This window comes from Xenopus tropicalis, chromosome 8 (genome assembly GCF_000004195.4).
Source record: "Xenopus tropicalis strain Nigerian chromosome 8, UCB_Xtro_10.0, whole genome shotgun sequence".
Lineage (NCBI taxonomy): Eukaryota > Metazoa > Chordata > Amphibia > Anura > Pipidae > Xenopus > Xenopus tropicalis.
In genome coordinates, this window is record NC_030684.2 from 63,635,514 (window position 1) to 63,649,679 (window position 14,166).

Genomic DNA, 14,166 nt, shown 5'->3' on the forward strand with positions numbered 1-14,166 from the left:
CAATGTGGATAAATGCAAAATCCCTTCTTATTGCCCGATCAAACCAATCATTTTGCACGTTCCCACATCATTCCTACCCACATGCAAAACTATAATAGAAGGGGTACCCCGCATTTCAACCAGATTGCAAACTGCTGGTAACAAATTAAACCAGGCAAGCCCCCTTATGCCCATCTAAGAGATCTTGACTGCCTTGACGTATGAGTCACCTAGCCTGTCTTCAAAGATGTGCCTAAAAGAAACACTTAATAACAGTAAAACATATCAATCAATGTGGGTTGGACATGAAATTTAAAACAGTCCCAACACCCTATCTTTTTGACCATCTCCTCTGAGAAACCCATTAAAGTTGCATGGGTTCGGCCCCAGTCGTAAATGAGTAGGAAGTATAATCCTGGGCGTTTAAACCAAATGCAGCTATGCATGTTGCCAACACCCTGCTAAATTAAAACTTAGATACCACTTTACCATCCCTGTGAATAAATAGTGGGGCAAGAAGATCATGTTCAAGTGTCAGAAACCTTTTATACAGAGCTATAGGGCAGATGCATTCATACCTATCCAAATAACTTTGCCTTTCTGCATAGGTCTTGGGCTTTTTCATGGGCTTTTCAATTTTTTGAAGCAGGACTTGAAACATGCCCTAATGTCAAAATCTGATAAAGGGGCTTCCGGAAATAGACATTCTACTTTCCCTAAATGGATTGACTTACTTATCTTGTCAGCTACTGTTTTAGGGCTAATTAGAACCAACTTCAAATTGTTGGGAATACTCTGAACTCAAAACCTTGCTTAATTTACTCTACCTTTTCCATGTCTGGGTAACTTCTTAAGTAAGGAAGCATTTCGTGCAGCTTCACTTGGGATTGCCTTTTGCCAACAGGTCTTTGCCCTGACTGGTAATGCTAAACTTTTTGAAGCAACAAAAAACCAGGTGTTATACAGATAGCTAGAATCTCAGCCTTAAAGCAAGGCACTACTGCTACTGACAGTCATACCCCAACAATGGTATCACTGTTTGCTATATTTAGGACAGTATGTATTATAAGTATATACGAGTGATATTCTGAGTTCCCTGTATAAATCAGCCTTGTGCCTTAATATAGTCACAGAACCCCTTTGTGACTGCTTATATGCTTATAATTTAACGTATGGGGTGCATTATACTATATACTATAACTCAATTACTTCTATCTCTTATAAACAGTTACATACAGTTTCTTGTATAACAGCCTGCAGCCTTGTGACTTTATATGCCCACATTACCCCTTAGTGATCTCTAATATCATTATAATTTTCAGTAGGGGGTGCATTATACCTCAGGTTCTATAACTCAATGACTTCTACAAACCTTTTTATATATATAGGTGTAGGATTTATTATCCAGAATGCTTGGGTCCTAGGGTTTTCCAGAAGTCTGCTAAAAAATTATTTAAACATTAAAAAAACACAACAGTATAGTTTTGCCCTTAATGTGGATTTTGTAAAAAAAACAATACTTTCTGGGTTTGTTCTGACTGTTTTTCTTCAGATTGTTGTGTCTGGAGTACAGAAAGAAAAATGTTAAGAATAGATGTGTGTCCACCTATATTTCATAATCCTTCTAAAAAGTATCAACAAATTGTCCAACAATTCACTCCCCTCTACCAGCTGTAAATACAGAGCCACTTGTCCTTGTACCACTGTCTTTCTTTCTAGAATCACATGTGAAAAAGTAAGATATTGGGATCAACACGGATATATTTGTAAATACAAAAACAGGTATTAATACATCACCTACAAAGAATTTTTACAAAAACCTCTCTACACAAAGACAGCAGAGAACAACATCAAAAAAGTTAGCTGTGGCATCTGGTCTGTCCCTTCTGCTTCAATTCAGCTGCCATCAGTACTCCATCCGACACCAATAAAATCCTTATAAAAGAACAACCTTAATTTGAAGATATCGACCTTTTAAAGTTTCAGGGATATGTTAGTGAAAATCGGTCCTTGGATTCAAAAATATAAAATATACCAGTGAAATGGGCAAAAAAGAACCCGGATATCAGTTTGAAACTTCACAAGATAACGAGTCTTTTCAGAGTTCTGCAATTTTAACAGATCTTGAGGAAAGCTTTCAGCATTCTAGTGAAACTACAGAACCATTTGGAGGAGGAACTTTATTGGTCAGAATCTTGTCTGGATACCTTGCTATGGGAATCAAGATGCAAGGCTCTGAAAACATGCGATGCGGCAATAAATAAAGTAAGATGTTTGTGGCAATTTTTTGTCAGTACGAGCAGTTTGCCAAAAAGGACATAGTTTCAATTTTTGGAACAGCCAGCCTCATAAATTTACATTATGCAAATTACTAATTTCTGCTGCAACTGTGTTGAGTTTTTCAAAGGTTAATGTGAAGTTCATATTGCTTAAAATGAGAAGCATATCAGAGAGCACATCTTACAGAAACCAGAGAAAATACTTGTTCACTGTCTAACTTTTAATGAGAAAAAGAACAGCAGTCTTTATTTTATGTTCTCTAGTAAGGATGTAGTGTGATTTTCCCAGATTTACTGCAAAATACTGCACATATATAATGCTGGAGTAATCCACCAATAATACATTTTTAAAATAGTTAAGGCTGCAAATCTGGAGACAATTGCATTTAAAAAGCAATAGAAGATCTTAAAGATCATGAAGTCAAAATTATTTGTAAGTAGAAAAAATTATTTGTACAAACTGTCATGCTTCAATAAGGAAAATTATTAGAGATGACTATGCAAAGATCAATAATCAATTTAATGTCCAGCACTTTGCCAAATCTCTACTCAATAAACTAGTGCCAGCAAGCAAGAAGAAATAATTCTCTGATCTGTTTGCATAGATAAAACCCACAATCAACCACTTAAGGTGGTGTGCAAAAAACATGCAAAGAAAAAGCCAAATTGCTCATTGTAATGTGGAGTTCTATTACAGATAACATTACAAACGTTCACAATAGGCTTTCACAATAGAGCTCTAAAATGCAAACTAAAGAGATCTCACTATGTCTATAAGATGTCTATAAGGGCATGGTGGGTAATACCCAGCTTGCAATTCTAGACCATGACTTTAACGTCAACCATTTATATGTAACATTGAAAAGACATATATCTGCATTTTGGCTAAGATCAAGTGAAGTATCTGTTCTAATCCGTTAGGGGTACATCCAGCAAAGGGATGTACGTTCTGGACCCCTATACTGTTGAGGCAGAGAGGCACTTCATCCTCTGGCCAAAGGCTTTGATTTTGAATAAGCCTGAGAATATGTCCCACACCTTGCAAACCTGGGGTTTCACAATGGAATACAATGGGATTAGACACTGTGGGCACCGGCACTTTGCAAACTGGCACTTTAATTTGCACTTTTTGCTTTAGCTCTGGACATTTTGGCATTGGTAGTAAAGAAAATTTTATAATCTGGTCGACAGGCTGGGGCAGTACACTGCTGCACTGTTTTATTTTATTTATCATATTTATATTACATTTGGCACTTAGCACATTTTGAAATGCAGTGCAATACACCGCTGGGTCGAAGCACGGATCTAAGGGGAGGACGTGTGACCATCATGCTCCTTTCTTCCCTGAAACCTGGCCCTGTCACGGGCACAAAAGTTGTTGTACCTCTTTGAAAGACCACTGGTTTATCCCGGTCCCCTATATGCCTTCAGGCTGGAAGGGGAAAGACAAAGGGACTCCCTAGCCTTGTGGCAAAGGTGGTCTGAAGTCCCTTGACTCCTGCAATACTTATGGGCGGAGAGATTGGGAATAAGGGGTCCTGCTAGCTTCAGTGAAGGGGAGTCCAAAGATGTCGGGAACATCGCAAGGTGGTCCCAGAGATTTTGGACTAAGCCTTTTTTAGAGTTAAGTCATAAACCCCCATTGCACTGTGTGTGTGTGTTTTACCCTTTACTTTTTGCACTTGGGTGAATGAAACACATCGAATTTTAATTAAAAAAAAAAAAAAGACTTTTTTTTCATTTTGATGTTCCCTTTCCAGCATTTCTTCTTCTCATCATTCAGGATCATTTTGTAGACTGATTTTCAAATATTATTCCTATTCTTGATTCAGATCTCTAAAAAAAAAAAAAGATAGGCCACAAAGTGTCTACACATACCTAATTAGCAAGAACAGTAGGGCCAAGTATACCCATTAAAGAAGAAGGAAAGGCTGAATTATTTGGGGGTGCCAAAATATTAGGCACCCCCAAGTGACTTTAATCGCTTACCTTGTACCCCAGGTTGGTGCCCCTGTTAAGAGAAAACTGCACCAGCCCGGGGTAGCAGCAAGCGCTTCCTTCTTCCGCTTTGGCACACTTGCGCATGCTCATTAGAGTGAAAAGCTAAACTTTCACAACAAAGTCGGCTTTTCACTCTAATGAGCGTGCGCCAGCCCAGGGATTTTGCCAGCAGAAGAAACACGGAAGAAGGAAGCTCAAGGTACCCTGGGCTGGTGCAGTTCTCTCCATACAGGGGCACCAGCCTGGGGTACAAGGTAAGCGATTAAAGTCACTTGGAGGTGCCTAACATTTTGGTACCCCCAAGTGACTTAGTCTTTCCTTCTCCTTTAATGGCCATGTGCAAAGGTTGCTCATGAACAGTATACTTGTAAAAGTTAACTTATATTATCATCTAGTGTCTGTGGTGCGTATTCCTCACCTTCAAGATTTACTTGCACTTCCTTAAAGGAATACTGTCATGGGAAACCATGTTTTTTTCTTCTCCAGAAGAAAAGTGAATTGTTTGCTATGTAAACAGTGTAATTTAGAAATAAAATGTATACAGTAAAATCATGATAGTATCCCTTTAAGAAAAAAAATCAATTTTTTTTAAAAAAAATAAGTATATGTAGATGTTCTCCCTCCCGCTTGTTAAGGGGACAGTATACTACCTTTTACAAAATTGGTTGAATAACTAGAACTTGTGCCTATTCTTTAAATAGGAAATATCCATGGTTTCATTATTTGCACGTGGGTGAATGAAACACATCGAATTTCAATACTTTACAAGAAGCTAAAGCCACAATTATTTAACAGGGTGTATACTGTCCCTTTACTACCAACTTACAGTGTTTTTAAAGCTCTGTATATCTGATTCAGAACCAGCAGAGTTTGTTTTCACATGGGCACTTATTCTCTAAATAAAGAAGACACATTTATAAATTAACAAACTCATTTAAAGGGGACCTGTCACCCAAAGAAATAATTCCGATCAATTAACAAAGAAATATGTATGTATATTTTTATTTATATAACACTACTAATGTACGCAGCACTGTACAGTATAACAATAAATCAATAAAAATAATACAGACTTTAGGGGGGGGAGAGATGGGAGTTGGGAGGCTGGTTAGTATCAAGTTACAGTAGTCTAGTTGGGATAGGATGAGGGCATGCATGCATGTCTTAGCCGTTGCAAGTGAAAGAAAAGGATGGATTTTGGCAATATTCCATAAGAAAAAGTGACAGGTTTTGACAGTGGTGTTTATTTGGTCAGAGAAGGAGAGAGACGTCAAAGATCATCCCCAAACAATGTGCCGAGTTGACGGGGTTAATGAGCATGCCATCAGTAGAGGTAGTAAAGGGAGGAGAAGGACCAGGTTAGGTTAGGTTTAGTTTGTAGTGGCTTTGGTTTATCCAGTTTAAGATTGCTAGGAGGAAGTTAGAGAATGGAGAGTAGAACTGGAGATGAGGTTTTGTTAGCATTAGAGACAGTGAAGGATTGGTCAAAACAGTAAGAAGAGAAACATGATTGCAGGACTGTCAGAACAGAGGAAATAAAGAAAACCAGGCTTCAAACTCAGAAAGGAAGGAAGCAAAAGAGGAGGCTGACTGAGGTCTGTAAATGACACCGTACAGAAGAGGATGGAGGATCTGAAGGATATAAACCTCAAAAGAGCTGAATGAAAAGGCTTGAGGTATAGAAAAGATGTTAACCGACAGTTAGAAGTGAAGAGTGTTCCAACTCCCCTACCACATCCAGTGGTCCAGGGGCTGTGGGAGAAAGTCAGACCATCTCAAGTCCAGCCTCAATGGCAGTATCATTCTGTGATAGCCATGTTTCTGTTATTCCAAGAAGATTAAATGATTTTGAGCAAAAAAGATTATGGATGACATTGAGAAGGGAACAAGAAAATGGAAGGCAAAAAGTAGGAAGAGTTGGAATTTGAATAAGGTTAGCAACTTCAGAGGAATGAAAGGCTTTGAGCAACCTGAGAGACAAACAAGAATAGATATAACCCTGGAGCAGGGTTTAAAAAGACACCCCCAGCAGCCACTAAAAAAAGAAAATAAGAGCGAGGAGATGTGGGAAGAGGATTTGAATTGAATGTGCCTCCGTGTATGGAGTCAAATGTAATAAGCTTTGCCATTAGTAGGTAAATTGTAGTAAAATGCGGTAATTTATTGGTATTTCGCCTGCTTCTGACTTGTGAATTGATTAAACTAGATCTGCAAAGTTACTGTACCAGTAATATAAAAGCCTGCTTCCAACAAAAACGTCCTATCCGGCAACCTCCTGTATTGTTAATGCCATCCTCCTACAAATTTTTTTTTTAATTGCTCACGATTATAAATAAATATTATCATAACCTGTTAAATGTTTGTGGTTCATTAAAGTCATTAACATATCTATACTGTTTGTCCAGGTATTAATGCAGTCAGAAATGTCAACCCCTGTGTTGCAATTTGTTAGAAATAGCTTATTAAAATTGTTGTTGAACTGTAACAATAATATTTTTTTCAGTGTATGTTCTTACTGCAGCTGACAAGAGAGTTAGTCTTCCTTTTGGCTCCATGGACATTTAAAAAAAAAAAAAAAATTGGTCATGTTCATCAAGTTCAGGAACATCATTAATAACACATCTGTCCTGTATATAGCCACAGATTTCAATTAACACTAGCAAATTTCCTCTGAAAGATTGTTCCACTAGAGAAAATTCACACGGAACATCACCAGCGTTCTCTTGCTGCGATGAAAATTCGCATTTTAATCAATAAACGTATTCCACTGAATTACCGCCTGACATAGTTACACGAAGTGTGGAGAAGCTTCCCGAGGCAAAACTTCACTTGTAAGTAAATGTGCCCCCAAAAATGAAGATGAACTCTTGAGGTAAAGCAACTTACAAAGTTTGTTTAGAAAGGAGTTTTTTGGGTTTACAAAACTTCAGAGAGAAGTGATAATCAGTATGATGTAACTAGTTAAGAAAGTGAAAAATGAACACTAAAGATTTATAGAACTGCAAACAGCAATGTAGGAAGGGAACAGATATAGCAGATTTACCAATAATATTGCATAAATGCTGACAACATAGTGGCCCCAGCAGTGATGGAAATGAAAGCAGATTTACCTGTAAAGAGCAGAAGAAAAAATATGTCAGCTCATAACTCCTTGTTAAATACTTTCAGATCACTTGTGAACAAATCTCCCTTGCAAATAATAATATGGAGAGTAAAACCTAAGGACTGCTACACACAAGTCTGGGGAATCACAACTGAATATATGTTTTATTTTGTAAACATTAAAGAAAACGCTATGGTATTTAAACTTTGTTAATGTGTATCCAGGAATAAAAAAAATTCAATACAGTTTAAACCTCACCTTCCCCAATTCTGTATGTGAAGGCAGAGAAGAGTAGGAGATCATACAAAAATATACTAGATATAAACAATACAGCTCAAATTTCCTCTCTCACAAACAATTGAGTGCCCCTGCTGACAAACTTTAATATTTTAGTGAGAGGCAAAGCAAGCAGCACACTTGGCCCCTCCCCCCTCTGACGCAGCCAAGCAGCGGAGCCATGCTCACCGCTCTCCAAACAACAGGAAGAGAAGTGCGGCACACAGAAATGATGTAACCATAGGATGAAGGGGAGGGGCCTGAGAGTCAGGGAAGGGGGCGGGCCTAAATGACTGTTGGCATGACAAGTGCTGTAGTAAAGACACTCCTACTTTGAGATTCTGAAAATACCTGGTCTGGAAAACAGTTAGAAATAAGTGATAAGTAAGTGTGTTTTCAATACAAATTCGTTGTAGATGTTATCCTACTAATATATTTTATTAAAACACTGAAAAAATAGGGGAATTTATAGTTCATGCCAGTTCTCCTAATGAAAAGATACATTACCCAACTCTTGAGTGACAACCTGGCCCAGCCCACAGGCACTTGGCTGACCCTCTGCAAACATCTGTTGGGAAAACACAGAAGGGGGGAGGAGCAGCGCTACAGGCTCTTCCCTCCTGAGACCCACTTGCAGCAGCGGCCCCAGACGCTGATAGCTTGCTGGATAGGAGCTCTCTGTAGCAGGAAGCAGGGGAGATTAAAAAGGCCAAAGTGTGCTATAGAGGGAACAGTCTGGGCAGGGTGCTTGTGAGATTCCCCGCAGGCACGCCTTTTTTTCTTTCTTTGTTGCTGTTGCTTTAAGAACTCTTGCTGATTTCTTCTTCGCCACTGCTGTGCTTATCACAGGAGCGCACCTCTTCCTGCATTGCCTAGCAACCGGACTCACCGCCTCCTCAGAAGGAGGGGAGCCGGCTTCTTCACACAGCACACTCTGCTCTCCGGTCTGCTGACACAGCGCTGCAATCCAAGCACGATCGTCATGGCCCGCCTTTTCCAACCATTGCAGGACGTGCTGTAGGGAGATGGGGTCTTGCACTGCCATTGCTGTTCCTCCAACGCCCCCTCGCCGAGTCCCCTGCTCCGTTCAGGCACTTCAGTTCTCCTCTTCACCGCTGGAAGCGCTCCTGGATGTCAGGCTGCACTGCTCCCGGATCCCCTAAACGCTCATCCCCCCCCTTCTGGGTGCCTTTCTCTGTCCTGAGAGGAGCAGGCGGGTCATGCCTGGACCAAACCACCTGTGAAAGAAGGGGTGTTGTGGGGATGCCGCAGCGGCTCAGCCAACTGGAGAATCCGTGGCAGAAAATGGAGGTGTATGTGACCGGCAGCAGCGAGGTGTGTCCTACTGTTCCCGTCCCGCTGTTTATATCCGGGCTAGCCACACGAATGCTTGAGATAGGGCAGCTCTCTGCAGTCTAGCACTTTCAGTCCTGCAACTACTAGCGGGCGCTACCAATAGGACCTGGTAGGGGCCATTCTGGAGTTCTGTAGCTGCTTGTGAATGTATTTAGGTTCCCCCATGTTGTCATGCTGTTTGTTCTGATGTATTTTGTTGTGTGTAATGTCTCTCTCAGCATGTGCTTGCCTTGCTTTATACTAGGCTCACTTTCTACATGGCAGCGTGTTCCTGGATATACAGACTGCACTATGCTGCCATATGGTGCCACTTATTAGGGCTTCTTGGTACCCGTTCCTTTGTGACAGCATCATACCCTCTGGTACCATAGGTTTTCCATGCTGTACAATTATCATATAGTTATTTAGAACACAGCCCTGTTGGTTTTTATGTTGCAGTGGCTGTTTACTAATCAGATTGGTTACACGCTGCAGAATGCGCAAGTTTCTATGCAACCATGTGAGACTGAACAAGAAATGTACCATATAGCATTATATTATGTAGATTAAATTGGGGTCCGGGTTTAAAGGCACAATCAGGCAAACCCTTTTGATAGCTGATGTAAACTACAACTCTGAACAGCCAAAAGCTGCTTTCACTGCATTGGACAGTTGGAGTTTACATCCCAGAGGCTCTCTGGCTGGTATTCCTGGTTTATTCTTTTAGTGGAGCTGTATATGTTTGCTGTGACTTCAGTCTGTCACACTGTAATACAGAGTAGGTGTGCTTGCTGAAATGTACTGCATTTTGTGTTAACGGGGTTTTAGGTGAGACCTGTTTATGATGCCTGCCCTGTTTGAAATGTGTGCCATTCAGTGAATTGCTGTGTGTTGTGACATCATGCAGTGTTGGGTTATGCCAGGATCTTATTTATATGTCATATTGGAGTCCTGAATAAGATGGCTGGTATGGAGCACCCCTTTGTTAGTGTATGTATGTCCTGCTTTGCTGCTGCTACATAGCTCTGTTGGCATATTATTTGCTCTACTGCTGTGCTGATTTGCCTGGTCTCTCCTGCCAGTGAGCGTCATGCTGCACTTATTCCTGCGTGGGGATTTTACACCATGCTGCCGAGCGCAGATATATGTGTGGGTGTGTCACGTTCGCTTCAGTGTGGGATTGCGTGTGCATATCTAAGGATCTGAGAACATGTAATGCAGTGTTCATCCCTTTGTATGTCATTGTTAATACTATAGCACAGTTTTTTGGCATTTTATGTATGTTTATCATACATCATTGAAGGTTTCTCGTGGTTGTACACATTCCCTTTTAATATAATTTCTTTTGTAATTTTTTTTTATACTTTTATTTTTACAGATTTTCAATATAAAGTAGATTTTTTTTTTTTCAAATTTGTATTAATCTGCAACTAAGCATGGTACATTCTCAGACACATACAACCATTTGTTTGCATTATTTTCACAAATGTAAATTGTTTTGTAAGCACACCATAGCCTGATATAACTTGGATTGGAAAGATTCTAGGTAGCATATGCAAATGTAAGAGTCAAGGTCCCAGTTACAGAGATCTCTGCGCCTAACACTTAATATTTGCAAAGTATTTGTTGTATAATTACTTATATCCTTTTAAAACATCATAACCATTGCTTGACTGGCTGGAATTGTGAAAAAGCATGGTACAGGTATGCAACCTGTTATTCAGATTGCTTGGGACCTGGTGTTTTCTGGATAAGGAATCTTTCTGTAATTTGGATCTCTATAACTTAAGTCTGCTAAAAATCATTTAAATATTGAATAAACCCAATAGGCTTGTTTTGCCTCCAATAAGGATTAATTATATCTTAGTTGGGATCAGTAAGGTACTGTTTTATTATTACAGAAAAAAAAATGATTTTTAAAAATTAGAATTATTTGCTTATAATGGAGTCTATGGGCGATGGACTTTCCGTAATTTGGAACTTTCTGCATAATAGGTTTCCAGATAAGGGATCCCATACCTGTAGTAGTTTAAAAGACATGTAATATCTACTTTACTGAGGGTTGCCAAAAGATTAGGCATCCCCCAGTGAAATAGATTGCTAACTTTTTTCCCCAGGTAGGAGCTCCTGTTAGGAGAAAACCGCATCGGCCTGTGGCATTTTACTTACCTTACATACTGGTGTCCCAGACGTCCCTTGCGACAATCCCTGTTCACGCATGCGCAGTAGAGTACAATTGTGTAATCTACTCTACTGCGCGTGCACAGAACGCCAAAGGGATGAACATCTTGAGTAAGAAGCGATGCGCCGGCATCTTAGGTATCTTTTCCATGGGCTGGTGCAGTTATCTCCTAAAAGGAGCACTGGCCCAAGGAAAAGCTTGGCGATCTGTTTCACTGGGGAGTGCCCAGTAAATTAGACTTTACATGTCCTTTAAAAGTTCATTGGCTGTAAGAATGCTATCTTCATACGTTCAGTGTATAATTGTTTAATTTAATGAAGAAATGATTTCTATGTAGTCTTTAGCCTTAGCCTACTGCCACGCAATGCAGGCTGAGAAACCACTGGTCTCTGCATGCTTCTGTGTCTGCTCTCAGAGGCAATGTATTGGCCTTGGTGCAGACACATGGAGCAGATTTCCACTCTTTAGATTGGGTTTAGAGACTGTCAGACAGTAATTTTGAGGATTTGTTCTTTTACTAAACCCTTCTTTACCAAAAAAATATAATATAATCTCATGCTTAAGGGTTAGGACCCACAAAGTAGTTCAGCTTTGTTTTCTGAAGACACACAAAGTTGTCTACAGGAGGAAACTTTGCACAACTTCGGAATACCAAAGCGAAGCAAAGGGCTTTCCACAGGCAACTCCTATTGTTGCCGGTGGAAAGCCATTTTGGAGCAGTTAGTAGAGATTGATGGGTTCTTAGCCTAAGGGCAGTGGCACACGTGGAGATTAATCACCCATGATAAATGTTCGCTATTGCGGGGACTAATCTCCTTTAAATGCCATCCCACCGGCAAGAATGTAAATCGCTGGTGGGATGGCATACGCGTTGCTGTGGTTTCCGGAAGTCGCCCGAAGTTTCCTTGTGAGGCATACGCAACTTACATGCTTGCCGTTGGCATGGCATTACGGGAAGATTAATCGCATGTGGTAACGAAGATTTATCACGGGCGACTAATCTCCCTGTGTGCCACTACCCTAAGGGCTGTGACACACGGGGAGATTAGTCGGCGCACGACAAATCTCCCCTGTCGCGGGCGACTAATCTCCCCGAAATGCCATCCCACCGACTAGAAAGTAAATTGCCGGTGGGATGGCATATGTTCCGCCACGATTTTCCAAAGTCCTTTCAAGGCAACTTCCGGGACTTCGGCAAAACGCGGCGCTGCGTATGCCATCCCACCGGCCGCTAAGCACCAGAAATTATCCTGCCATAGATAATACGCATAATTGCCTCTGCTAAGGGCTCTGGCACACGGGGAGATTAGTCACCCGCGACAAATCTCCCTGTTCGCGGGCGACTTATCTCCCCGAAATGCCATCCCCCCGGCGAAAATGTAAATCGCCGGTGGGATGGCATACGTTGCCTTGAGAGGTAACTTCCGCGATTTCACTGAAATTGCGCTACCGCGTATGCCATCCCACCGGCGATTTACATTTTCGCCCGCGAACAGGGAGATTTGTCGCGCGGACTTATCTCCCCGTGTGCCAAAGCCCTAAAACACACGAAGAAACATTTCTCAGTAGATTATCAGCATTGTCTATTTTAGTAACCATGACAAGTAACTGCTAGTAGTAGCTCTGTGTAAGTGTTGGCACGATCTTCTTCTCTTCAAATACTCATTTATCGTTATCTCTTGTGGTTGATACCTATTTTCATTTTATTGACCCAAGTTACTTTGTCAAAATTTCCTCTTGTATTTTCTTTAAACAGTGACTTGTGTTATATGGCCATTCATTTTTTTTTTTACTTGTTACTAATATGTATTAATATTCTATTAGTGTTGAAAAACTATATTCATTTTGATTAATATAGATTAATTGTTATTAATCTAGTTCTTCTACTGTAGCCATTTTTCTAGTGGCATGCATAAATGTTTCATGCTACTTCTGTGACTATCCTGCGATCTTCTCGCTATTTAAGTAGCTGAAAGGGCAGTATAACTAAGTACTTGTTTTCGGACAATAATTGCTTGAGAATTGTGGGGGTGATAAGAAATGACACATGGGCAATTTAATCATGTACAATCATTAGCATATTTTATAATTTAAGATTGCATGCACCATTACATTCTGCGTTATACCGCCAGATGCCTTTGGAAAAGACATTTGTTTGCATGTAAAATTTGTGAAATGATGTGTTTACCACAGTACCATGTGGAGTTTTCATATAACTGCACTTTTAGATATGTGATGGAACCTTCCTAGATGGACCATGATAAACCTTGGTGCATAGCTAAAATTATGTCATTTTACCCACCTTCAAGTCTGGCAAATATTTTTTAAGAAAAATTGTAAGTACAGTTTCCATGTACAGGTATAGGATCCCTTATCCGGAAACCCATTATCCAGAAAGTTCCGAATTATGGAAAGGCCATCTCCCATAGACTCCATTATAAGCAAATAATTCCAATTTTTTTAAATGATATCCTTTTTCTCTGTAATAATAAAACAGAACATTGTACTTGATCCCAACTAAGATATAATTAATCCTTATTGGAGGTTAAACAATCCTGTTGGGTTTAAATGCTTTTTTAGTAGACTTAAGGTATGGAGATCCAAATTACAGAAAGATCCCTTTTCTGGAAAGCCCCGAGTCCCGAGCATTCTTTATAACAGGTCCTATACCTGTAGTATTTTAAGCTGCTAAGGCTTCTGCTGAATCATTTCTGAAAACAAGCATGCTAAAAGAGCATTATGGGTTTATTTTAAGACACTTCGAAAATTAAATTACATTTTGCTATATCCAGTTTAACAATCGCTTGCTGTTAGAAAACTGCTGTAACAAGCAAGGTAATAAGTATAAAATGTATGAAGTAGTTAATAAACAGCATAGTAAAATATTTATATGATATTCAAAAAAAGGACAGCCATAAATTAAAATTTTATATACCCACAACGCCTTCTACATAATTATTATTGTACTTCATTGTTGTGTGGTTAAGTTTTCTCTTAATCAAAACCTTAAG

At 39.8% G+C, this 14,166-nt stretch overlaps 1 protein-coding gene and 1 long non-coding RNA gene across 4 annotated transcripts in view; one reads left to right on the forward strand and one right to left on the reverse strand.

The window, feature by feature from the left end:
* Positions 1-3,914: 3,914 nt before the first annotated feature.
* On the reverse strand, positions 3,915-8,229 carry LOC116407066. The gene is made up of 3 exons (XR_004220037.1): positions 8,146-8,229; positions 7,303-7,369; positions 3,915-4,094 (listed from the first exon to the last, which is right to left on the reverse strand). It is a non-coding gene; the product is annotated as an uncharacterized LOC116407066 (long non-coding RNA).
* rps6ka6 (ribosomal protein S6 kinase A6) overlaps positions 8,002-14,166 on the forward strand; it is a 40,187-nt gene continuing 34,022 nt past the window's right edge. Inside the window, exon 1 of one of the 3 annotated variants that reach the window (XM_031892395.1) lies at positions 8,002-8,022. Coding sequence is in view for 1 of the 3 variants with exons in the window: in XM_031892393.1 (XP_031748253.1) it covers positions 8,770-8,973 (204 nt within the window). In the remaining 2 variants the exon portion in view is untranslated. Of the gene's footprint in view, positions 8,023-8,254; positions 8,974-9,039; positions 9,104-14,166 lie in introns of those variants that run through there. The other 2 variants (XM_031892393.1, XM_031892394.1) reach the window with 2 other exon arrangements.